The following is a 24251-nucleotide window of genomic DNA, read 5'->3' as shown; positions in this document are numbered from 1 at the left end:
CTGTAGGTTTTGAACATCCTGTTTTTACTTCCTGTTTATCGTCTAACACTCACCTCACAAAATAGTGCATACGCCAACCAGCGTTCCCTTCACATTTAAGAAAACAATTATTCAGTGCTCACAAAACTGTCTATTATACACATTTCAATATATCAATAATCAGCTGCGAGCCATATTCTGTTTAGGAGTAACGTTTTCTAGCTTTTTCAGTTGGAGTAACATAATTCAATAATGTAAAGCCAAAAGGAAATTAAAGAGAATAACGTAATTTGCAGTGCTGTCAAATGATTAATCATATCTAATCAATGACAAATAATGCATTTGTTATTTTTATATGAATACACACACATACAGTATATATTTTGAAAATTTTACATGTGTATATTTATATTCATATAATTTACGTAGGCCTATGTATTAACATTTAAAATATAAACATGACAGTTTCCATAAATATATACATGTGTTTGTATTTACATATACATTATACATATGCAAACAAAAGCTTTTATATTGGATTGGATTAATCATGTGTGCATCATTTTATCGCATGTTACAGACGCATTCGAATAATTACAGTGAGCATTCAGACATGGGAGGTGGGTGGCAGTGCAGCACACGATACAAAGACTTGATCCGCATATAATAAAAGCACACACAGTGAGCACAGTCTCTGGACGTCTCTGGCACTCTCAAATTCCAAGCGTGGTTAAGGAACCTGAACTTCCCATCTTCTTAAACCTATTTGCCGCAGCAATGGCTATGTAGTTTTTCTGCACAAAAGGAGACGGGTGGAAGAGGATGAAAGAGAAATGAAAACTGAAAGCAAACATTACCTTAAAACGGTGTAAAGAAAGTGGTAAAAACTGTGTGTCCTCTCTGTTTCACCTTCCACATTCGTCTGGCCATATACTTCTTGAGGAGAACCTGCGACTTGAGCACAACATTGCTGTTCTTGGCTTTCTCCGTGATGTTGTTGAGCCATGGGTGTTTGAGACACTGTGTAGCACTCAGACGACCGCTAAATAAAAGACAACTTGGAATATGAAACAAGTTGAACGACTCACTCACGGTCTATTCGAGATGTTTGTTTCCTCAGCAGAACATATTTGGAAAAATGTAGCATTACATCACTTACAATATTTTTATCAGCCGTTTAGACTCATTTTAATGGCATCCAAAACAAAAGGGTTTGTTTACATTATATATTTGTGTGTGCACTATGTACATTTATTATGTATTTATTAATAAACACGCTTATGTATTTAAGAAAAATGTTGTTTATATTTTAAATAAATTTATATAAAAGTAAATACACAAATATTTTCTTAATATATGCTGTGTATATACGCATATACACAGTACACACACGTAAACAGAAACTTTTATTTTGGATGTGATTAATCGTGATCGTTTGACAGCACTAGTAATGATGCATATTCCCAAATCCTTTCTGATGAAGAAATACACTCTTTTACATATCGCAAGGACAAAACTTTAATAAATATTCATTTTTGGGTAAACAACTATTCCTTTAGATGTTTTGTTTTTGTTTTTTTAGATAGCTTATTTATTAAGGTTAACTTTGTATTAGTCTCTTGTCTTGTGCTGATACACTGGGCAACTTTTTTTTAACAATGATGCTTGGGCACATTTCAATTGAGATTTCTATCTGGATAATTAAGTTCAATCTTGGGCCCTGTGTCTCACCTGGTTGAAAGTTTACGGCAACATTTCCTAAAGCTGCCCAGTGTATCATCAGCCTTAATCTTAAATCTTTTTAACAACGTCACCTTCTCTCTCTGATCAGCAGGTTGGACACGAAGTCCCGGGCCTCAGCGGACACATGCTCAAACCCATCCTCGTCAAAGTACCTATAGACATCAAACAGGGGGCGTTGTTTTACAAATTTCACTGTAAACCGTTCTTTAGAGCCGTTTGTTCACTTTCCTAATTTTGAATAGATGTCAATATAAGCCTACCAGTTGCCCATAAGCACATTGTTGAGGGTCTGGCTGTCGTCATCACCCAGAAAAGGAGAGAGGCCACTTAATCTAAAACAACAGAAATCAAATATGATTATTATTGCTTCTCCAGCTCAAGATTTCATCTAACATGAAGCTAACAGGGTTACACAAGTTTCTTTTTTTGTTTTGGAGGAGGCCCAGAACACTTCATAACAACGCTATTGCTTTAATTAGACTAAGCAGTTGACTGAGTGACCCTGGATGCTGTTTTACCGCACTGTTTGATGTTCTTGGATTCACTCCCAGTACATTTACCGGACGTCACAGCTGTTAGCAAATCTTCGTGACCAATTTGTATGAAATCACTTCGAAAAATAACTGAGTCTGTTATCAAGGCCTCCTGATGTTTCTTTTGTAGTGGTACAGCAAATTTTAAATTCAAATAGAGACATTTGTTCAAATTGTTATGTAATTGTTAATTAAAATGTTCTGCTGCGTGTTAATGTGATTTACAGCATGTATGTGACGACTCCCAAAGTCCACATGTCTGTTGGGAAGGAGACAAAATCGAAGTTCACCACCTCTGGGGCTAAAAATTCAGGCGTCCCGAATGAAACTTTGAGCTTCTCTCGTGGTTTATACCTGAAGAAGGACGAGGAGAAAAGTCACTTGAACCATAAAAATAAGCCTTGGCTATATTACTTGAACGCTCAGAGGATTAACGCGTTCAGAAATACGGAGTGGTCACTGGAAAAGTATGTATGGCAAATGTCATGGCAAATGTCATGCCATACATACAGCTGATGACAACACTAATCTGCAATTGAACACATCGCAAATACAATACAATAGTATAAATCCCACCTTCTCGCTAGCCCAAAGTCAATAATTTTCACTTGATGGCCAGAGCGATTAACAAGAAGAATGTTCTCTGGCTGGGGGAAAAAAAAAGTGATAAACTGTTACACATCTGCCTCTGACATTTCGGTTTCCATAAAGGCTTACGCTGTAATCTCAGTGAATCCCTTGAGAAAAGAACAAAATCACTAACCTAAATCTGACAGAACAACACGACTCAATTTTGCTTCGTCTATTACCTTGAGGTCCAGGTGAAGGACATACATCTGGTGCATGTACTGGACACCCTCACAGATCTGTTTCACAAACACCATGGCATCCACCTCAGTCAGCGGACAGCTCTCATCCACGATTCTCTCAAACAACTCCCCTCCTTCCACACTGAATAAAAGGATCTGTCATTTCACGCGCCATGTCGCACGTCTGCCCACTGTGTTTTATTGCTTAATAAGGATCTCGCTACTCACTACTCCAGGATGAGCACAACTTGATTCTTGACTTCAAAGGCTTCAAAAAGTTGAAGGATATTGGGGTGACTGAGCTGGTTCATGACCTGGATCTCATTTAGCGCCATATCCTGCAAAACAACAGGAACAACACCGAGGGAATAATTCCATGCATTTTGTGAGCGCTTTTGTGACAATGAAGATTGGAGAAACGGCTGAGAAATCTGAACATATATAAAAGGAGGAAAATTTGCAGAAATAACTTGGATGCCTAGATTTTTTCAATTTGACTGTTATGACCTAATAATGTCTCTAGATTGTCACAGTACAAATAATTTTGTAGTAATTTTTGTAGTAATTTTGTTTGTCTTAAATAAGCTCTTTTATGGTACTGTTATGTTGGTTAAATTAAACAAATAGTGGTAGGAGCGCAATAGTTTGAGAGCAACATGAAACCAGAGCTGGGCAGTTACAAAATGCATCAATGTTTGTTTATTAATGCACAGATTCCTAACGTTTTTGCAAGCCGAACATATTTGACTTGAGATATTTGCTTGAAGGTTAATAAGTATAATAATAATAATTTACTTAGAAGTTAATATTTTATTATAATTTAAAAAAACATTTGCATGTTTTCTGTTCAGTGTTGTTTGCAGGAATTTTTATTTCCAGTGTTCAAGTATTAAAAAAAAAAAACCCACTCACAAACCCCCTGTAGTTCTTACACTCAATTTCATTTTTAAAACATTTTATGATGTTGATGGAATATATTTTCTTTCTCTTTTTTTAATCAATATGGCACATCTAATTGTACATTTAAAATAAGTTAAAAAGTCATGAAAAAGAAGCTATAAAGTAGTAAGAATACATTAATATTAATTAACCTAGATTATATTACTAATATTAACTTAGTAATATTCATCATGCAGACACTAATGTTATGGCACTTCAGTTCAAAGCGTTCCATTAAGATGCTTTCAGTTACATTTTTAAAGTATTAAACGTATAAACAGATCTGGTCTACTTACTCTTTCTCTGGCATTTCTTGTGTTGATGATTTTAGCAGCGAGCCTCATCCCTGTCTTAGTCTCCGTACATTTGTGCACTTTGCCAAAACGACCACTGATGATGCAGATATTAAATACGGTGGTAAAAAAAAAAAAGTCAAAGGTGCTAAATAATTGAACATGGTGAATAATTTAAGTAAATGCTAACAGTCACAGTAAGCAGAAATGATCATCTCACCCTCCCAGCACTTCTCTGGTGTGGATGCTGAAGGTATCACTGGGTGGAGGGTTAGACTTCAACGACACAAACCGGTGAGTAAACGGGGCAGGCTGAGGTGAAACATCATCTGAAAACATCCAGAAAGACACTGTTTTTGATACAACAGTTTGTCTAAATCAGTGGGAATCTCGGGCCAGCCATCACTATGAGATGTTAATGGGGTTGATATCTGATCTATAATGCTCTTCATGTTGGTTTGGAGCGGGAACAGCTGCAGGAGAGTGGATGACAATAATGTGCCAGGGACAAAGGGTTATCATAGTCTAGATACTTCAGATTTCTAAGGTCAGGCTATACTAGAGGCCTCCTGTCACCTATTTAACCTTTGAAACAAATTCACACGAGCACAGTTCAGTCATTAGGTGGTTATTTTACTCTCTCCTGGAAAAAAGAAATACTGACACTGTTAATTATACATATCCTTGAACTTAATTTCCTTTCAATTTATTTACATTTTTTATGTTATCAAAACAAAACAAAAAATACAGTTTACTTGCCTATTATTTTAAAACAGGTTTTGGGAGGGTTATGGCTCTTCAACTGTGCTGAAGTCTTGTCTGTAGCTGGAGTTATTTTTATCTGTATTTCACCTGAAATGTGGTTTGCCCCCCCGAAAGCTGCTGTTGTTTTCTTAGACAGAGGTGCTGATGCCGTGTGGACCTGTAATCTAATAATTCATAAAAATATACAGTACTTTATACACTATAGTGCATACAGGTCGCATTTATTTAATCAAAAACAAAACCGTAATATTTTATAAATAAATCAACCACTGCCTTTTAAATACAGCACATTTTAAATCGAGTGACAAGCAATGCATTAATTTACCTCTGTAGGGAATTAGGGCAACTGTGCACTTGTCTAAGCGCGAAAGCCTCTTTTGTAGCTGTAGTAACATTCAGGCCCATTGTTTTTTGAGGTTTGTGGCTTGCTGGGAACAATGTTGTATCTTGTGATGTAGGTTTATTTAATGATGATTTTCCAAAACTCTGCGCAGTTGCTACAGGAAGACTGGTTTTGGGTAACTTTTGGATTTTATCTGTAGGGACCTTGGGAGTATTGTTGTGTACCAGTGAAGCTGTACATTGAGGCATTGTTGGAGCCATCGGTCCAGTTGTTTTCAGTATGGTTTGATTCGGTAGGGTAACATTCACTGCTTCAGTGTGCTTTGGTCCGATTGTGTCGGGCAAAACCACATTCTTTGCTTTGGTGTTTGGCGGTGACACCTTCCTGTTGTCCTGGGTTTCCGTCTTTGGAGACATTTGGGTCACCAGTGATGCAGTCATGATGGGTTTTGGGACATTATTCTGGTTTGGTGGCATGTTCTTATTTTCAACCTTATTCATTTTCTGTGTTTGATGACAAGATGCTTCGGATTTTGTAGTTACGGTGGATGTTTCTTTTTCTCCCTTTATTTGCAGTTTAGCTTCCTGTTGAACTTTGACAGAATCTTTTTTAGCTTGATGGTCCTCTCTTATCGAACCATTGTTTTCATTGATTTTTAACAAAATACCTGCACAAACAGAAAGAATGTACAGCTTTATTACAATAGTAATATATACATATATATATATATACACACTCACACACACTACATATATGGTGTAATAACAGTTTATGATAGTTACCTTTCTCTGAAGGTATATTAAAAGCATGTGGCACCATTTTGTCTCTGTCAAAGCGAACATAGACTTCCTCCTGTCAACAGAGAGTGATAGAAAGAAAAATGTACAAGCAAGAAAAAAAATTACATGGTCAAGGCCTGATCAGAGCAAAAACATTAACTATTAATGGTTGACAAGATTCAGTTTATATTATTTTTCATAATATTATTATTCTGCTTTAAAAGCTCAAGATCTTTATAAACTTAGTGGATTCTGTGTCATTATCATCATAGTTATGGTGTAAACTTTCCTATTCTCATACATTTTTTAAAAACTACAGTAATTGTGGTATTAATGGGCCTTGGATGTAATTTATGCCATTTTGATTAATGGCATCATTGTTTGTCATAGTCATAGACTCTCCATTTATAAGCAATTTTGGCTGTTGTCCTTCTTTCCACTGACCGCAGAGGTTCGAACAGGCAGGGATTTCCGTCTTTGTAGAGCCCCTAAAGGCACAGACACTCTCTCACACTGTCTGTCCTCCAGACCTTACATATTTAAGAGACAAAGCAGAAAGTTATTGAGACACCAACCTAATTCCAAACCTGTACTTTTTTTTGTGTGTGGAACACAAGAGTATATTTCAAAGAATACTGATAACAAAACCGTTTCAGCTCCCTTGACTTTCATTGAAAGGACAAAAAATATAATTTAAGTAAGCAGGAACTAATAGTGTTTTGTTATTAACGTTTTTCAGAACTTTTATGTTTAGCAGTAAAAATTAAGGTTTGGAAGAACATGACAATTGGTTAAAATACATTCTGCCACCGTACCACGTGCAAGTTCTTCCAATGCTGTCCTCATGTCCAGGACTTTCTTTTCAAGAGAATCCAGAAGTCTGGTCTGAGCTGACAGCTGGCTGGTCACCGTCTCCTGCAGTGTGCTGTGCTGAACGCAGGTCCCACACATGGGGCAACTTCTCCCTGGGCTCAAGAGAAGCTGCTCCACTTTAAACCGTAGATCATCAACTTTGGCCTCCAGGGTTGTGGGGCTGGATGGAGGCACGGGGCATTTCATGGAGCCCTTGAAAGACATGGAATGAAGGTTGCGCTAAAGAGAGATGGGAAAAAGTATTGAAAGTAATCTTCTTGAGGTCAAAATTAAAATTAGGCCTGGGGATTTATACAAAGAACGTTGTTGCTGCTTTAAATTTATTAATAGAACCCTGCTGAAATAAGACTTGGGTTTGCTGGTCTTAGCTTTTCTCCTAGCATGACCAACTGATAAGAACACAACCTCCTTTTAAAAAATAAATAAATCAACAGATCCAGCAAACAAGTTCATACTAGCTAAACTAGTTTTTCCCAGTACGAAACCAAAATAAACTAGGCAAAGTTTTTCATGCACACCTAACAAGGACTTTTTGTTAAATACAATTAAATGTAATTAATATTGAAATTAAGTATTACTTTATACAATAAGGAATATGACTTAATTAGTATGAAGTATTAATGCATTTCAGGTTTAACATTTAGCTCACTGAAAACGTCCTGCAGTATGACAAATTAACTTTTTAAAAAGTAGAAATATTCCATGTGTAAATGTTTATGTAATGACAGCTATACATATACACCGCCCCTCACAAAAAAAAACATGCTTTTCAACTAACCTATACAGTAACTAAATGTATCATCTCCAAGTAACATTTGACAAATTCTCAACCATCTCACACCCACCTGTAAAGATGTTCGCGGAGGGAAAATTACATGCGTTTCCCAGCTAAGGCTTTGAAGACTGTTCTCTGGAAACTCAGAGTACCAGTCTGCCAGAATCCTCTTTTATCACTCTGTGGCCACCTCACCAGAAATAGGCAGACCACAGAAGAGGGTTGACAAATAGTAAACTGATAATAGAGGCACGCAGAGCTGGCCCTGGGGAAGGGGGCAAAGTCTTTCCAAGACAAAAAGAGTATAGACAACAAAGCATGAGCTGCACGAATGCGAGACATGTACCTTTAGCGTTCAACCATGTTCTGCTGACAGACATGCAGCATTAAAAAAAAAAAAAAAAAACCTGCCCTTTACGTAAATCAATACAAGAATAAAACTTTGCACAATTTAGTAAAAAGTGGCTAATACTACTGCTAATAATTATTGGTTTATAATATTTAAGTTAAGCAAGATCAAGACTACTGCTGTCTTAGACGACATTTAACCAAATTAAGAAATGGTTGAAAGTTGTTGAATTTCAGTTCCTCCTCTACAGACAATAAACAAACCTTTTGCACTAAAAAAAAATGTCCTTTATTGAAGAAGTCTCAAAAGAAAGGAACAGAAAAACAAAGTCATATACAAAAGTAAGAAGAAATAAAACAAATTAGCTGGGGCAGTCAAAATCCAACTGTAAAATTTTTTACTTGACCACAAAGGCTTAATGCATCAGCCAGAGATGGATAAAAACTACTCAAATGTTTAGACATCATAGAGAGACATGAAAGACCAAAAACATTAAAACTATGTACAGTTTAGTCAACGTAATTGTATTACGCATTTAAAAGCGGAAACGATTTGAAAACTTTGGAGACTGGGGCACTGTAAGAGGCACGTCACTCTTTTTCAACTCCAGTGGCTTGTACTGTCTGATTGGCTGGGCCTTGCGCACCTTTCAGGGAAGAAAAAAAAAAAATTATATACATATACGGTCCAAATAACTATTAGTGTTTTTTTTTTTAAAGCACAGAAATTTGATGACTTGACTACAATTCAGAGCTTTCCAGGTCAGGGAGGATAAGCTGCATTCATTCTGAGAGGTCTCACCTGTTCCTGTCGCAGCCTTGCAATCTCCTCTTTTTCCTGCTCCTCTCGCTCTCTTGCCCACTGTGCCTGAACACGGACCCTCTGCGCCTCCTTCTCACTTAACTCCTTTTCAAACTCCATACGTTCCTTGGCTCTCTGTTCTGTGGCCAACTGGAATCCCTCAGGAACTGAAGAATTAGTAGTATTGGCTTGAGAACGTGCCAAAGGTGAACAAAGAGGACCAAATAAAGTGGTCAGGCAGAGGTGAGCAGTGATAGCAGTGAAAAGTTGGAAGGAAGTGAGAAGTTGGTTTTGGAATTAACAGTGCACTCCAACAAAACACAAAAGCAAGCAAGCCCAAAAGAAGGGTGTGCACCAATACGTGGAAATTTCAAAAAACAACACCTGGCACATACAACAACATACCCAAGATGGAGCGATTATCCTTTTTCGGTACAAATGGTTCTTTGTGCGTTACATTGTTTGGTTGTGCCTTAAAACACGCTGCTTCGGCCTGTTGTTTTAACTCCTCCTTTATCTGGAAAAATTTTAAATAAGGAATGAGTTAAAATACTGAGTGTGAATGTCAAAAAAGCAATTTAGTAATTTTCCACAGGCTAACTAGTCTCAATCATGCAAAAAAAAAAAAAAAAAAAAACACCAAACACCACTCGACATGTCCAGCCTAGGACAGGGGCTGGCTATCTGTAAACATGATGTGCTTAGACTATTCCTCTGCACTAGTTTTAATTAAATGTTTAAATATTTAAAAGCTCAAGCCCCATAGAAGTAATAACTTTTGACGTGCAAGGATATCTGAAATATGAACCAAGCTATTTCGCTATCGCTGTTAGCCAAGCTACATAAACCATAACTGATTAAATTTACACCAACATTACGAGAACACATTGGCTAATGTATTGTAGTTTATTTCGTACCCAATTAAAATGTTTCACTTAGTAGTAATGTTTTAGTATGTGTGATTGACCTTTCTGCCCCTCTCACTTCTGAAATGACTAACATAGTGGAATATAGAAATTCATCTGTATGGTAGGGGTGTGTCATATCCATGATAATACCAGCCCACATTTTTGCATAAAAATACAGTTGAGATCAAACAGAGGCCAAGTAATACAGAAGACATGATGGCAGTGGGGAAGAATTTTGAATGTTTAAGAAGAACGCCAAATTTTCACACACATAAATATGCTGCAGTCAAAAAAAGCACTGAGGATTTCCTGTGGTTCTCCATCATAGAAGACACAATCAACATTCATTAATGTTAGCATTAGAATATTACTGCTGTTCTGTTAATAATAATAATAATAATAATAATAATAATAATAATAATAATAATAATAATAATAAAAGAGAAAAGGTTTAGATGAAGGTCTTACCATCTGCTCCCAGCGTTCACTCTTTGCAGCTCCTCGTTCATCAACCTTCAGCTTGAAAGGAGCAGGTTTGGTGGGCTCTATTCTCTTTACATCAGGAAGGTGCACTTCATGGAAGTCAGGAAGGAGTTGGGCCTTAAACTTAAATACCTGTGAGATCACAATTATGTTTAGGCACAATTATGAAAAGAACAAGACTTTTAGCTACTCCATTAACAAAAAGGAAAATACCTCCTCATTTCTCATTTCTTCCAGTTTCTTCTCCTTAATTTCTCTACGTTCACGATCCCGTTCCTCAAATGAGAAAGGGCACATTTCTACCTGGCTCTTGACTGGCAGTTTGGGCTGAAAGGGTAGGAAGTGGGGCATAGCAAGTGCCTTAATTGGAGCAGGAGGCTTCTCCTGAAAGTGCAAAAGGAATTAAGTGAAGAGTCAACTCAGTTTATGATGTTTTAAATGCAGCAAAAGATTCAAATCTACCTCTTCTTTTTTCCTTTCCATTTTCACACGTTTTTTAAGAGCAAATGCTGGCGATACTGGAACAGTAGGATTCAGAACCTTCTTCTCAGGGACACCCTTTATAGAAGGAAAAAACAAACAAAACAGAATTATAAAAACGTCACAACTTTGAGAAAACTAACTGAAAAAATTAAGTTACTAACCACAACTTCCTTCAGAATTCGAGTTGGCAGAGGTCTGGGATGGAACGAGTTGTCCTCTTCTACCTCGGGCTTCTTACTTGCCTGCCTCTCCTGAAGTCGCTTCTCAATCTCCAGCTGGAAACCCTCAGGCTTGGTAACTTCTTTGCTATCCGGCTTTTTAGGAACCAAAGCTCCTTCTAGAATCTTTCTGTTGAGTTCTAGAGGTTTGAACTTAAACCTGAGATGACAGAAGGAAATTTTAAAAGAGATTGAGCTAATTTAAAAGCTAAGCAAGTGAAACAAATCCCAGCGAAACTCACTGCTGTATTTCCTCTGCTTCAATTTCTGCGGTGCTTTTCACCATTGTGGGACGATGTCTCTGGCTAGTCATTAGCTGTGGTGTTTTGGGGTATGTGATTTTTAGCTTGTCAGCCTTCACTGGTGAAGGCCCTGCAAATAAAAACAACAAAATTGAGTAAAAAAAAAAAAAATAAATCATCTGAAATGTAGATTACAGGTCATATTTAAGAGGAAATAATCGTATGTGTTGCATTAAAGTCATATGTTTGTGGAACAATGCTTTAACAGCTCAAGAATGCAATGCTAATGATATTCAAAGCTACCAGAAATAGGGTCTGGCAGAAGACGCACCTCTTGCCTGGCTCTGCCTACTACGCAGATGATAGCGAGTGGGAGTGAGTTTCTGAAACTGTTCAATCTGTTGGGCCATTGGCACGTAGGCTACCGTCTCATCAAGCTTCCTCTTTCCTCTGGAAAGGTTGAAGGGCTTGGGAATGGTTGTTCCCTTTGGAGCCTTCAGCTACAGAAAGGCAACAATATTTAAAAATCACTTGAAGTCATCAAGCAACTTCAAAAAGAATTCAACTAGTTATTCTAGTGATTGTACTCACATGGGAAGATGGGTGCTTGCGGAGCTGAGAGGTGAAATCCATCTCTTTGTAAGAGTTGTCAACTGCAGAACCTCCATCCGTGTGGTTCTTCAACTTGCTATCCGAGTGGAAATTAAATTCTTTGGGAATTGTGGTGGAGAGCACATGTTTCTTAGGAGGCTGACCTTTAAAACCAGAACAGCCAATTAAAATTGCTTTACAAAACGTAAACAACCACCAGCAACTCGCTCTCATCATTAAAATGAAATGGTTTTGTTAGACTCACTGCCTGCCAGTGCAGCCCTGTAGCTCGCCTCGTTCTTACGCCGCTGTTCTGCCACCTCTTTCTGTAAAGCCTCAATGCGCTCCAACTCTTGCTGTTCTGTGCTTTTCGGTCTGAAATTCAATAGACTGCATTTATACACTTTAAAATTAAACCCTTCTAAGTAGTAAAAAAAAACAATATATTGAAGTTAAATCAACTGAAGACACATTGGGGAGCTCCTGTTCCTTACAAATAAATAGTGTATTTAAAAATAAATCTTTTCATAGTATAGTGTAGTTTGACTTCACTAACAAACATTTTTGTTAATAGGATTCTCGCTCACTGTATGTTGGAGGCAGAAGCAGTATTTGAGGCCTTTGAAGCAATGGCTGATTTCTTTCTCAGCCGAACACTACTCCTCGCACCAGCACCACTGCGTCGCACAACTCCTGTTGAGCTTCTGAGGAGAGATATATATAAAAAAAAATAAACAACTGTTTTACTTCAAGGTTACACCACATTTTACCAGAATTTTCACCAGTGATGTTTACCAAATGCCCACTCCCCTTCTCAGCTTAGCACATTTCTTAGTTCATTTTACCTTCCCTTCTGGGGGCAGCCAGTATAACTGTGCTCAATTAGCTGCATATTCTAATAAACTAAAAACGGACCTAAATTTTGAAAAACATACAGTCGTCTTTTCTTGACAAGAGGTGGTGTTGTAGGCCTTGCATTTCCAGGTGCAGGCCGTTTGGACACTCTACATGAGGAAACAAAAAAATAAATAAATGTCAACTGACGTTAGAAGGCAATGACGAAAATTGACTACTTTATTAGGATGCATTTAAATTATAGATGAGGTCTTCGTTACCCAGGTGGTTGAGATGTCTGGCCCTGAGCAGGAGCTGCAGTAGTTCTGCCATTTCCCCATGATGTGACTATGTTAGATGGGACCTCGGCTGAGGTGCTTTCTTGGACTTCTAAAACAGAGAGAATATTAACACCCCACACAAAAAAAAAAAAAAAAAACTTTTTGTTGTTGTTCCTAAGATTCATAATTCAAGTAGTTTTTCCCCCAACCTGAGCTTGTCTCCTCATCTTTTTTGATAAGAGATAGAGCTTTAATTCTGTCTGTATCATGGGTTTCATCAAAAGGATGTGTCCGTAAAGGGGTGGTGAGCTGCTCCACAATGCCATCTGTAGGAGCTGCCTTCAACTCTAAGAGCAAAACACGATAAAAATGTGCATTTGAACACGTTTTATTATTTTTAACATTATTATTATTATTACTATACATAAAATGTATAGACAGACATAGATAGAACAACGAAGTCATACCAAACCACTGGTCAGCATTATCCTGAGGATCCAATGCAAAATCATCAATAGACTCTATAACATGAGAAGGGGCATCCCAGGTATACGCATCAGCAGAGCACCCTTCCATATTCACTCCGGAGTCTTCTGTAAAACCAAAAAAACTGATTTGTACTGCTAAAATGCACTACACTAAAGAATAAGTTAAAGCATTTCTAGATTTCCTGCGCAGAGCGGCACAAAATGGCAGTTGTTGGCTAATCGAAGACTCAAGGCCCAGACTGCAACAGCAGCGCCAAACTATTAAACTAAGGTTATGGATTATAAGGATGATCTATGAAAGTTGGAGTATAAATATCGTGATACATATCTTAAGTGACAAATCGGCATTTTCAGGCTAATTTCAGAATCAGTTGGTATTAAAATATCCGCCCGCATCTAACATTAACGTTACTCAAATCACGATCAAAAGTGGGTAAACAAACGAAGCCTAAATAAAATATTCACATAAAAGAAGGGCACAGTAAATCAACAGAGCGACGAGTTCAGAGTGGAGTTACTCAATTACGTTAAACATGAAAAAACCTGTCTCGCAGCGATTAGTCAAACACAACCGCAACAATTAAAGCTTAACTTAAACGCAGTTAAATCAAAATATGGTACAGCTTCAAAATGCGCAAGAAAGCATACTTACATTGTAAAACAATGGCTCCTATAACAACCTGAAAATTCCGCTAAAACTTGAACCAACAGACACACGTACCCTCCTCCACAAACAACCAGGCAAGAATGCTAGTTTGAATGTTGGTGCCGTTAGAACTGCGTTTATGAATCAGCCAATCAGAGGGCTCGATGCGGCACGTCTCGCTTTCTATTGCTCCGCGCTCGTGACGTTTTCGAAAGTGATGATCACGTGACTATCTGAAAGCGCAAAGAAGCATAACACGAGGACATTTAAAAACTGACTCAAGTTGGTTTAAACAAAATAATAATTGTTTTTATTTACAGATTACATTCATTTACAGTCTTCTACTTTTCTACCTTTTTATCACTCGTTAGTAAAAAATTTTTTCATACAACTAACTTAATTTTCAATATTCTTTTCCCCCACTAAAAAAAAAATACTCTTTTTTTTTTTTCAATGAAAATGAAGGACAGACTCATTCTAGGACTCCATCTTTAATGTTATCAGTGCAAATTAATAATCAAAACACAGTGAATGTGTACAGAGAATAATGAATGTCAAAATACTAACAATACAGTACAATAAGGCATGACCTTTGAATGTCAAATCACGTTTAATGCCAGTAGTTTGCAAGTTATTCCAATTAAAAAAAAACAATCATAGTGAAAATAAAATGGGCAAGAGAATATAAAAATGACAAGGCAATAAAATTAAGATGCACATGTTATATATAAGCAATACGCTCTGTTGTAGTGAATTATATCTTCTGGATCATCACCTGGAATTTGCCTAAGAAAAAAAGACAGAAGAGGAGGGATGGCAGAAGACAAAAATGAAACAATTAGTTACGTTTTATACATAATTAGAACTTGAGCTCAGACTCACACAACTAACTTTGCTAATTTAACGTTTTAGATTAATGTCTTAAGAAAAATACTGGAAACCTAGTGGATATTTCACCAATAAATGTATATATTATATATATTTTTTGCATAAAATTGTCTCCTTACAAGCAGGCATGACTGACACTTCCGCTGTGACTATACTTTTCACACCAAGGTTTGAAAGTGCTCCTCGGACCAGTCCACAGGTGAAGGCTAAGAACTGCAAGAATGAAAAATGAGTTTTACCATCTACTTTTTAAAAAAACAAAAACAAAGGGGTAGTTGTGTAGACTGTCAACGGAGGAACAGAAATGTTTCACATCACTTGTGTTCTGAAGATGGACAAAAGTCTTAGAGGTTTGCAGCAACATGAGGGTGAGTAAATGATGACAAAATTGTAATAAATATTTTAATAAATATGAAATGTTCCTTCTCTGTCCGCGTATACAATATTATTATCAACCAAATTGAAATACTACACATCTCAATATGGTATTTACAACGAGAAATAAATGACAAAGATATTGATTCTGCAGTTTCAGTTTAAAGGATCAAGCCAAGTTAGGTTTATGTTTTTATTTAACCCACCATTAAGGATTATTTATTTATGCTGCTTACCTTCGGGGCATGCTCCAAATACTGTTTTCCAGCAGACAGTTGGGTCAGCAGGCGGAACTTGTTATCTTGTAGCACATAAATACCCTACAATCAATTTGAACATGTAATGATTTTCTTATTCCTAGTCAATGAATACACACACACTAAGCACAGAGACAAAGTGAAATAGCATCGTAATGAACGCACCTGGTGGTTTGTTCTCAGGTTGTCTATTTGCTTCTTAAAAACACTGGTCCAGAAATCTTTGCAGATAAACTTCATGACATCAAGCTCATCTTTAAAACGTGGCGTGTCCTTGGTAAACCTGACAACAAAAGCATGCCCGAGACGCATCTTCTCAACAAACTATACTAATTAAATGGTATATTCAATTTTCAGCAAAACTAATTCGTTTAGTTAAATGGCAATCTGCAGTACTACACATAAAACTGCAACAAACAAAACAGATTATAGTATGCCATCGGAGGATCTGCTTTACTTAAGAAAAAAATTGATTTTATGGATGAAAAGATCTGCCATGATACCTTTCAATAAGTCCTTGTCCCACACGAAACCCCATGTTCTCGAGTTTAGAAACGCATCGCCCATTCTCCTGAACACAAAAGAACATTTTATTACTTCAACATGCAACTTTCTCACACTTCGTTTTGTCAGTGTGCCAGGCTCACTCAGTACTATTAGGCTATTCTGCCATTCTGTGACAGGATCTTACCGAGTCCCCAGTTTCTGCACTGTTGACATACTGAATAATTTCACTATGCAGGAACTGAAAGAGAGCCTCGTCTGCCATCTCGAGCCAGTTCAGCCAGACTGAAACTGACAAGCGACAAACATGCGACCCAAACCGACTACGGGTATAAATCACTTATTACTTCAGTAAACTGACACTATTCATTGTGCGATTAAATCGCCTTAATTAAAACATGCCAATGCATTCGACTGCTCCTTAATTTACTATTAGGGTCCTGCTTCACATCTGGTCCACTTCCTGTTTGGCTGAGAATTAGCTGCCCTTGTATATGCCTGAACGTAAAGATGCTTTTCTCTCGTTTTGTGTGTAAATTAAGTCTTGAAAAGTGCAGTCAGGTACACCCGATTGACTGTTATAATCAACACTTTGTCTTTTATATCCAAATTGGTTTGCAACTGTCAATACGATTGTTGTATTGCACCTATTAATCTTTTAGTAGTTTTATAGGTAGACGTTACAATATTAACGTTTTGTGAAGTATTTGATTGTATTGTTGTTTTTCAAAAATACACAGAATTCAGTTTATGAATATTAAAATGTATTGTAAAAAAATATTTTTTTAGAATAAAAAACATGTAAATGAATGTTTGTTTACATTTACAAATAAGAGATGTCATTTTTAATAATGATATTTAAATAACTTAATTTCTACAATTCATCTTCATAATTACATAACTTTTATAGTCATTCACACTTCAATTGTTAATAATTTTCAGATGTCCATAGTTTTAATATGAATAACTTGAAATAAATATGGCCTTGGTAAAAATAGTCAACTATTATTGTTTTGATAGTAAATCATGACAGTATAGTGACAGTACATATGACAGAAAAATCATGAATGAAACACAATAGAATCTCAAATTCTACAAGATGCTTTATTTCTTAATTCATCCTTAACATTGTTTCTTTCCGCATACACCTTAATCTCTCATTCGTCCACTTTTGCTTTCAAAATGTTCATGAAAACAAACAGTCCTTGGAACCCAAAAACGCCAATGCTTGGAATTTTAAAGATGTAAAACACCTGTTTACTCCAGCTAAACAGCCATTGAAACTTTACATTTCTCACTAAAGGTACAGTACAGCTGTGCACAGCGTGCATCTCACTGAGGTAGATCAGTCTGAGTCTAAATATCACAGTTGAGTTGAGGTCAATTTCATTTCAGTTTAGCTGATGAAGGAAATGCCCATGATGGCTTCTAAATAAAAGAAAAAAAATCATGAAATGATTTCAAACCTTCAGCTGGCCTAAACAAAATGGAGTTGACAACAAATGCCATCACAGTTGCCTTGTAGGCCACTGGTGCATGTAACACTGAGTCAAAAGAATGGACAGCGAAGCAGTGCTAAAATACCATTCAAATTTACATGACAAAACATTTTTTTTTTCTGACAGTGCTCCTGGTTTAGCAAGGAGAGATACATGAAGTGCTTTTCAGCAATAACTGGGTATGTGCTAAGTTTAATTTTGTCTAAAACATCTGAATTTTGTAGTGAGAACTACGTATCGTAGTTTATTCGCAGTTTAACATATGATCAATTTTTGTTTATTACTAAAAAAGAAAAAAAAAAAGTTATATTTTACTTAGTTCCCATATTAGGAATTTGTCAGAACGGATACTTAATTTTAAACAAATTTCAATTTTCATTTATCTTAAATTCCAGAAGGATCAATGCTTTATTCCGCATTTTTCACGATACACTCTGGAATGAACAGAGAGATGGGGATTTACAGGAGATGAGTCTCCACAATAACTGTGATTCCTTTCATTAGCATTAATGATATGAACACAACAGTGCCTAAGAACGTTTACCTAAAGGCTAAAATCAACACAAGCTAATTAATTAAATGCTAATTAATCACCTGACTCTAAATATTTCAGAACTAAAACCACTGAGCATTCAAAAAGAAAAAAGAAAATCAATTGAGATAACGTTCTTCACGCAATTCGCGTGAGGATTTGCTTCATTTCTTGTCAAATGGTTGAATCCTTTTCGTGACAAGAGTTCAGCTTAGAGAGGTAGGTTTTTTTTTGTGTTGTGTGACCGTGAGCTGAGAGGTACATCTAAGAACACAGTTCAACTTGACTTTTATGGTGCGGTCACACTAGCAAATTTTCATGGACAAAAAAAGGTCAATAGTGTAGATGTATGAAGCACAGCGCACACAAAAGTTGTTGGTCAATGCGTTAAATTTACATTACCTGGTTGTGAAATTTGCGCAGGGAAGTCTTTCACCCACACGCAAAAGTACCCATGTAGATTCCTATTGATCCAAATGAAAATTTGCAGAACAATACATGTGACCGCACCTTTAGTCTTAGAAGTGCCGTTGATAAAAAGTGCTTCATTATACAACGGAGAACACTGTAATAGCATTATTTTCCTTCTTGACAAAAATATTGAGGTATTTCTTTAGCTAACTTTTCACTTTCAGTTTTTTTTTTTTGTTTTTTTTTTTTTAAATGAATTTTATAAGTTCATTTATCACTACAAAACAGTTACTCTGAAGACCTCTAGGAAAAACCACAAAGTTAAAACTAATCAAAACTAAAAGCAAAACTCCATCTATCCTAGCGATCCTTTCATCTAATTCTACAGGGTCTATATGAAGACCTCACACCCAACAAACTTCACCCTCTCCAGTTAATTACCTATAAGCTACTTGGCAGTGACGCGACAGAGCTGTCGCGTTTGACTGGCAGGTCATAGTGGACACGGGCGACATCATTGCTGGAAGGCCTGATGGAATCGAGGTAGAGTTGGAGAGAAACCAGAGAGCTGGTTTAAGTGCCCTGAAGCCTGAGACTCATGCAGTGACTGTGGCTGAAATGAGGTAAGGGGCCCAGAGAGCTGAGAGGTAGGGCTTGGGGACACGGCGTTGGTGGTGGTCGAGTATCCCAAGGGAGTGCTGTAGGGAGGCAGGCCAAACGGCAGGAAGCCCAACAGGTGTGAGAGGTCCATGTTGGGAGAGGTGGTAGGCGGCTCAGCTGAGGTGAACGCCGAGTTCCTGAGGGTGAAATGGGCACTCTGACCTGCCAGACTCTCAGGGAGAAGGTCGCCGGGCCGGGAGACGGCAGTCGCTACGGCGGCCTGTGGCGGCATGGGCCCACACTGGAGTTCAGTCAGGAAGTTCTCCATCTCCGCTTTCAGATATGAGGTAGTGGAACTCGGCTGATATCTGGAGGCCTGCTGGTACTGCTGCGGAGGAGGCTTGTTTGGCTCAAGGTAGCAGCCCACACCCATCGGGCTGGAAAGGGGGCCGGACACCATTGTGTGATGGTGGTGATTGACCCCTGAGGTAGATGTGCTCGGAAGGCCTTGAGGGTTGAACATGGCCATGGAAAACGCCTCCGTGGCATCTTTTGGAGATGCAACAGAGCACACGGTCGGACTGGGCTCCTCTTTGATGGACACCGGAGGAAGGCTCTCCAGATCTTGCGCGTGGCTCTTCTTCAGGTGTCTGGTGAGGTGGTCACGACGGCCGAAGCGCTGGGCGCAGCGCGGGCACAGGAAATCCCGCCTGCCGGTGTGCACCACCGCGTGGCGCCTCACATCCTTGCGAGTGAAGAAGCGCCGGCCGCATCGTTCACACTGATGCTTTCTTTCTCGTACCACAGTCCCTGGAGGTGGTCGGCCGGTGTGCGTGCTCAGGTGTTCGAGGAGCGCCGGCATGCTCTCAAACGCCTGCCGACAGACCTTACAGGTGAGGTCACCGCTGGCGGAGGTGGCATGCGTGGCCACGTGGCGTCTAAGACCCAGGCGAGTGTTGTAATGCTTTCCGCATTCCTCGCACCGCAGCTCCTGCTTGTTGGGGTCGTGGTTTTGCAGGTGGCTGTTTAGGTGGTCTTTGCCATGAAACATTTTCTCACATATATGCGTAGTTCTCAGGGACTATGTCACTGTACATCTGTGAAAAGCCAACGGTCAGTGATTATAATTCAAGGTCAACAAACAGAGTACAATTATAATTGCATTGTTTTAGAGAAGGGGTACCCAATCCTGTTTCTGGAGATCTACCAACCTGGAAAATTTTTATTCAAAATTTAATCAGGTAGATTGCCAGGAACAGGACTTGATGGTTTTATAGCAGGTACCTGAGAAGAAGCTCCAACAGGTGAATTTTCTTGAGAGTGAAGATTGTTTTTTTTGCATGTTCAGTCTTCTGCACATAAACAAAAAATGCAGCAGGTTTTGGTAACAACTTGCACTTACAATTATAACAGTAAAAATACCATAAAACAAACTCTAAACCTAACCATATATTATGTACATGGTAATTAATTTTCTATTTGTATAATTACAACTGCAATGACACCTTAATAAAAAAAGTATATGTAAATAAAATATAACCAATTATTTCCCCCTTTAAGTTATTTTTATGCAAATGTGTATCTAAAATAGTAATAAAGACACTGTGAATTTGGATATGCAGTGTCCATTAATGGTAACCAAAAAAAGTTTTATTTTTAACATTCTTTGATTATCTTCTTTTATGTCCCATAGAAAGAGGATCAGTAAACTATGACAATTTTCATTTTTGGGTGAACAATCTTTTTAACATACTTGCAAACAAAGGACAACAATTTACATTACATTAGGCAACCAAAAACATCTAAGCTATATACAATGTAAAAAATGCAATATGATTGTAACCCTGTTTATATAAATATTATGTTTTAAAAGGACACAGATGCATCAATTTATACGGTCCTCTTTCAGCATCATTTAAATAACAGAATATTTCAGAAAAATAAGATTTCTAGTGAATTTTGATAATAAATTTGGATAATAAAAGAGAGACAAATTGTAAAAAGAACACATTTTTGATTTAGCTTTTAGAAAGTCAGTCAGAAACTTTACATTGTAAAAAAAAAAAAACACTTCGAGTGCTTGATGGCATAGGAGAGCAGTCTTTGAACAAACCTGCCTCTCTCAGAGGTAACACATTTCAACAGGAGAAACTTAAAAACACCCTGAGGGGATGTCAATGATGATTGGTTAGTGACATTTATAAAGGGTTTGTTTACCTGTTTCAAGTCTCACAAAAGCACATTCATTATCTTGACAGACCTCCGGAAAATGCACGTCCACTATTACTCCCTCCCTTCTAGAGAATGGATGGACATCATTCAGGCAACCATATTAAGTATTTTAATATGAACATAAACCCAAATTATGTTATTATTATTATTATTATTATTATATTTTAGTAAAAAAATTTTTTTGAAAGCTTGGCTCTGCTTCAAACGTTTAATTGCGACAAAATATGTTTCTTCTATTATCTTTCAAAACATAAAACTTGCTCACATGCTCCATTTTAGACTAGCGCTTTACTGCAATGACACATGAAATTATGAAAACACTTGTACATCTAAAAATGCCACGGTCGTGTAAAATCTGACTTCATGAAATCAAATAAAACTATTTTACTGAACTTGTTATTTAAAATATCGGTTCCACACATTTGATTTCCTAAAAAGCACCTTGTTGATTTGATCGTTTAGTCTATTTACTTCTCGCACGTTTCGGGGTCAGAAACCTGCCGCACGTTTCGCTCAGCAAAAATCTCTGAAGAACCGCATAACATTACGATTAAATGGTAATATCAAGATGATCCGTAATAAAGAGCAAATCGACACAAATCAAACTACCTTTTCGCGTTTTCTCCACGTTAAAAATATAAACAAATAAAAGACATTGAACGCACCAGCAGTCTTACTCGTAGCTAATGTGTTTGCTCATGCACGCAACGTTTAAACCTCTTATGTGGGTTAATGGCGCACATTTATCTCTTCAAAAGTCTAAAAACACTGCCCACGAAAGTCCAGGAGGGTTTCAAACACTTGAACATCAATGCAAACAGTCCACGCGGTCCTAAATTCACAGTCTAACATTTGCATAAAAACAGTCTTGCGCTCACCAGAAACTTTTGATCTCCGCCAAACTTGCAGTTCACACGCATTCCTCCATTCTACATCTCGCGAGGGTGCAGGCAGAAGATTCGTCTCCCGGCCACGCGGCGACGAATTGTCAAAAAACCACTCGCGGCGGACAATTTATTTTTTTTGTTCAATAATGTGTGTATTTTTCGGGCCTGCTGTTTCTTTCCCTCTAAACACAGCGGCGGCGCTGGAGCTGATGGGCGCGTGCATTGTGGGAACGTGACGTCAGACCTCTTTGGTCAACTTTCAGGGTGGGATTTCACTCTTATTTTTCACCGTTTAAACTGTTACAAAAAGGAGCATCGCATCGCAACGGGTTCTACAAATAGGCTAAAAACGAATACAGCTTACGCGTTATGGCGGTTATCAAAATTATTAATTATTTAATTTAAAATGAGCCCAATAGCGAAGGAATAATTAACGTTTCTAACAATAGCATGTCTCGATATTCATGAATAATACTATATTTGACGAGGTACAATTAATGTACCGCCACTCAGCTTCGCGGCTTCTAGTTAGCTGCACGCGAGCTCTTAAGTTGCCAACGAAAAGCTTCACGAGCGGGAAAGAACTTGACAAAAACGTTTCTTCCCTGTTGAGTTCATCGCGCGTTACAATTTCGTTTTTGCTTCGGCTGCGTGTAATGAGCGACGGTTGTCTAACATTGTTTCCATTTCACAATGGAGCGTTTCCAGCGTGTAATTGTACGTGCAAAATTACATCCGGTGTAGTCTTGTGAGAAACCGATGTAACTTAACGAAGAGCATTCAAAACGAGGAAGATTATTTGTCTGTAAAGCTTCTTAAAATTGTTGTATTATTGCTGTCGGTAACTGCTCGCTGGAGAAGCTCAGTAAGTGTAAATAATGTATTGATTACAGTGATGATAGAATCTAAAATAATACATCAAAGTGTTATACTTTAATCAGATGTGCACGTTTTAACATATTATATATAAATACGCATTTATATTCAGAAGTTGAATAACGAAAATGAACAAACTGAAAAGAGTTGCTTCTACAAAATAATGTATTTTTGTTATTAAATGTAATTATGAATTAAATTAATAATGTTTATATAATGTAAATTTAGCATTTGTTCTGATTTAACAAAATAAAACGGAGCTGTCAGTGGAAAAGAATGCTATTAAAAATAATATAGATATTTCTTATTGAATCAAAGGAAGAATTTTAAAGCAAGGTCACAGTATTGTTGTTTTATAATTTAGTTTTCGCCTTGTTTTAAAACTACTACTAACAACAACAAACTCAGTATCTTTGAGTAGAAATAATTCTTCATATTTTCTTGCTCAGCAAATAGCGGTTGTTATTCTAGGAAAACGCATAAACCAAAGAAAACAAGCTCAATAAAATATAAAAGACTTTTTAAGTAAGCAGAGAACTAAATATTGTGCTGCAATGTGCAATGTTTGTTAAAATTATATGGAAAACGCTAACAAACATTGCTATGAAAATAAATGTTGCCGGCCAATATTATAACCATAATAAACCGGATGAATGTCTGTTTATGCTTTTGAACACAGAACCGTATCACTGGTAAGATATCCACGCATCGTTTAATGAGTAGAACTGAAATAATACATCATTGTTGTCAACTCAAGAGTGTCGAGGCTAAAAATACTTCTATCACTTACAGCTTCCCACCAGCCAAGCACACTAGAGCTAAATTTAAGAAGAGGGTCTGGCTGACAACTAAAAACTTGATTTGAAATTGAGGCAAAATAAGAGTACTAGATCAGATATAACGTATATATCATAAAGGTTTACACATAATAAATTATTACTAAAACAACTTCTGACTTTTTAAATAATCTTGAAATTCAAATAATTTCATTTATAAATTGTCAGAGCAGTTTGACTGACAGAAGAACTATTTTAA

General features: G+C 37.3%; 4 protein-coding genes across 8 annotated transcripts; all 4 read right to left on the bottom strand.

Annotated features, from left to right (window-relative positions):
- Positions 1-390: 390 nt before the first annotated feature.
- On the bottom strand, positions 391-8018 carry mylk2 (myosin light chain kinase 2). The gene is made up of 16 exons (XM_043224474.1): positions 7902-8018; positions 6999-7275; positions 6628-6713; positions 6187-6256; positions 5387-6071; positions 5056-5225; positions 4517-4625; positions 4300-4393; positions 3293-3402; positions 3065-3206; positions 2832-2902; positions 2481-2609; positions 1983-2054; positions 1794-1874; positions 889-1021; positions 391-773 (listed from the first exon to the last, which is right to left on the bottom strand). Exons 2-16 carry the CDS (start codon positions 7258-7260, stop codon positions 693-695), a joined length of 2295 nt encoding a protein of 764 aa, XP_043080409.1. The 5' UTR covers positions 7261-7275; positions 7902-8018; the 3' UTR covers positions 391-692.
- A 426-nt stretch (positions 8019-8444) lies between these two features.
- Positions 8445-14315, bottom strand: tpx2 (TPX2 microtubule nucleation factor). Of its 3 annotated transcripts, none has more exons than XM_043224481.1 (17): positions 14162-14315; positions 13489-13614; positions 13231-13368; positions 13022-13130; positions 12842-12910; positions 12494-12610; positions 12172-12281; positions 11907-12070; positions 11647-11815; positions 11316-11445; positions 11017-11233; positions 10835-10930; positions 10586-10756; positions 10358-10504; positions 9387-9498; positions 8982-9169; positions 8445-8826 (listed from the first exon to the last, which is right to left on the bottom strand). In XM_043224481.1, the coding sequence occupies exons 2-17, from the start codon at positions 13595-13597 to the stop codon at positions 8716-8718; spliced, it is 2157 nt and encodes a 718-aa protein (XP_043080416.1). In that variant the 5' UTR covers positions 13598-13614; positions 14162-14315; the 3' UTR covers positions 8445-8715. The 3 variants fall into 3 exon arrangements, with proteins under 3 accessions (XP_043080416.1, XP_043080418.1, XP_043080417.1); XM_043224483.1 differs by having other exon boundaries at positions 8982-9148; XM_043224482.1 differs by having other exon boundaries at positions 13489-13611; positions 14162-14272.
- A 315-nt stretch (positions 14316-14630) lies between these two features.
- Positions 14631-16656, bottom strand: trappc6b (trafficking protein particle complex subunit 6B). Its single transcript, XM_043224545.1, has 6 exons — positions 16367-16656; positions 16179-16246; positions 15841-15958; positions 15655-15738; positions 15163-15256; positions 14631-14941 (listed from the first exon to the last, which is right to left on the bottom strand). Exons 1-6 carry the CDS (start codon positions 16442-16444, stop codon positions 14910-14912), a joined length of 474 nt encoding a protein of 157 aa, XP_043080480.1. The 5' UTR covers positions 16445-16656; the 3' UTR covers positions 14631-14909.
- A 608-nt stretch (positions 16657-17264) lies between these two features.
- On the bottom strand, positions 17265-23288 carry plagx (pleiomorphic adenoma gene X). 3 transcript variants are annotated; one of them, XM_043224526.1, is made up of 4 exons: positions 22332-23288; positions 21439-21518; positions 20506-20573; positions 17265-20318 (listed from the first exon to the last, which is right to left on the bottom strand). In XM_043224526.1, exon 4 carries the CDS (start codon positions 20270-20272, stop codon positions 19136-19138), a length of 1137 nt encoding a protein of 378 aa, XP_043080461.1. In that variant the 5' UTR covers positions 20273-20318; positions 20506-20573; positions 21439-21518; positions 22332-23288; the 3' UTR covers positions 17265-19135. The 3 variants fall into 3 exon arrangements, with proteins under 3 accessions (XP_043080461.1, XP_043080460.1, XP_043080462.1); XM_043224525.1 differs by lacking the exon at positions 21439-21518; XM_043224527.1 differs by lacking the exon at positions 21439-21518 and having other exon boundaries at positions 20506-20570.
- Between the last annotated feature and the right edge of the window lie 963 nt (positions 23289-24251).

Source organism: Puntigrus tetrazona, chromosome 23 (assembly GCF_018831695.1).
Source record: "Puntigrus tetrazona isolate hp1 chromosome 23, ASM1883169v1, whole genome shotgun sequence".
Taxonomy (NCBI): Eukaryota; Metazoa; Chordata; class Actinopteri; order Cypriniformes; family Cyprinidae; genus Puntigrus; species Puntigrus tetrazona.
This window is presented reverse-complemented; position numbering and strand designations above follow the sequence as displayed.

Excerpts from the sequence above, each read along its gene's own strand:
- mylk2 (XM_043224474.1), bottom strand. The coding sequence starts at position 7,260 with ATGTCTTTCAAGGGCTCCATGAAATGCCCCGTGCCTCCATCCAGCCCC. Across the intron at positions 3,207-3,292 it reads GTTGTGCTCATCCTGGAGTA|TGTGGAAGGAGGGGAGTTGT; the intron begins GTGAGTAGCGAG and ends CCTTTTATTCAG. Across the intron at positions 2,610-2,831 it reads GACTTTGGGCTAGCGAGAAG|GTATAAACCACGAGAGAAGC; the intron begins GTGGGATTTATA and ends GTCCTTCTTCAG.
- tpx2 (XM_043224481.1), bottom strand. The coding sequence starts at position 13,597 with ATGGAAGGGTGCTCTGCTGATGCGTATACCTGGGATGCCCCTTCTCAT. Across the intron at positions 11,446-11,646 it reads TAGGCAGAGCCAGGCAAGAG|GGCCTTCACCAGTGAAGGCT; the intron begins GTGCGTCTTCTG and ends TTTTATTTGCAG. Across the intron at positions 8,827-8,981 it reads CAAGGCTGCGACAGGAACAG|GTGCGCAAGGCCCAGCCAAT; the intron begins GTGAGACCTCTC and ends CTTCCCTGAAAG.
- trappc6b (XM_043224545.1), bottom strand. The coding sequence starts at position 16,444 with ATGGCAGACGAGGCTCTCTTTCAGTTCCTGCATAGTGAAATTATTCAG. Across the intron at positions 15,959-16,178 it reads GGACAAGGACTTATTGAAAG|GTTTACCAAGGACACGCCAC; the intron begins GTATCATGGCAG and ends TTTTGTTGTCAG. Across the intron at positions 15,257-15,654 it reads ATTTGGAGCATGCCCCGAAG|TTCTTAGCCTTCACCTGTGG; the intron begins GTAAGCAGCATA and ends TCATTCTTGCAG.
- plagx (XM_043224526.1), bottom strand. The coding sequence starts at position 20,272 with ATGTTTCATGGCAAAGACCACCTAAACAGCCACCTGCAAAACCACGAC.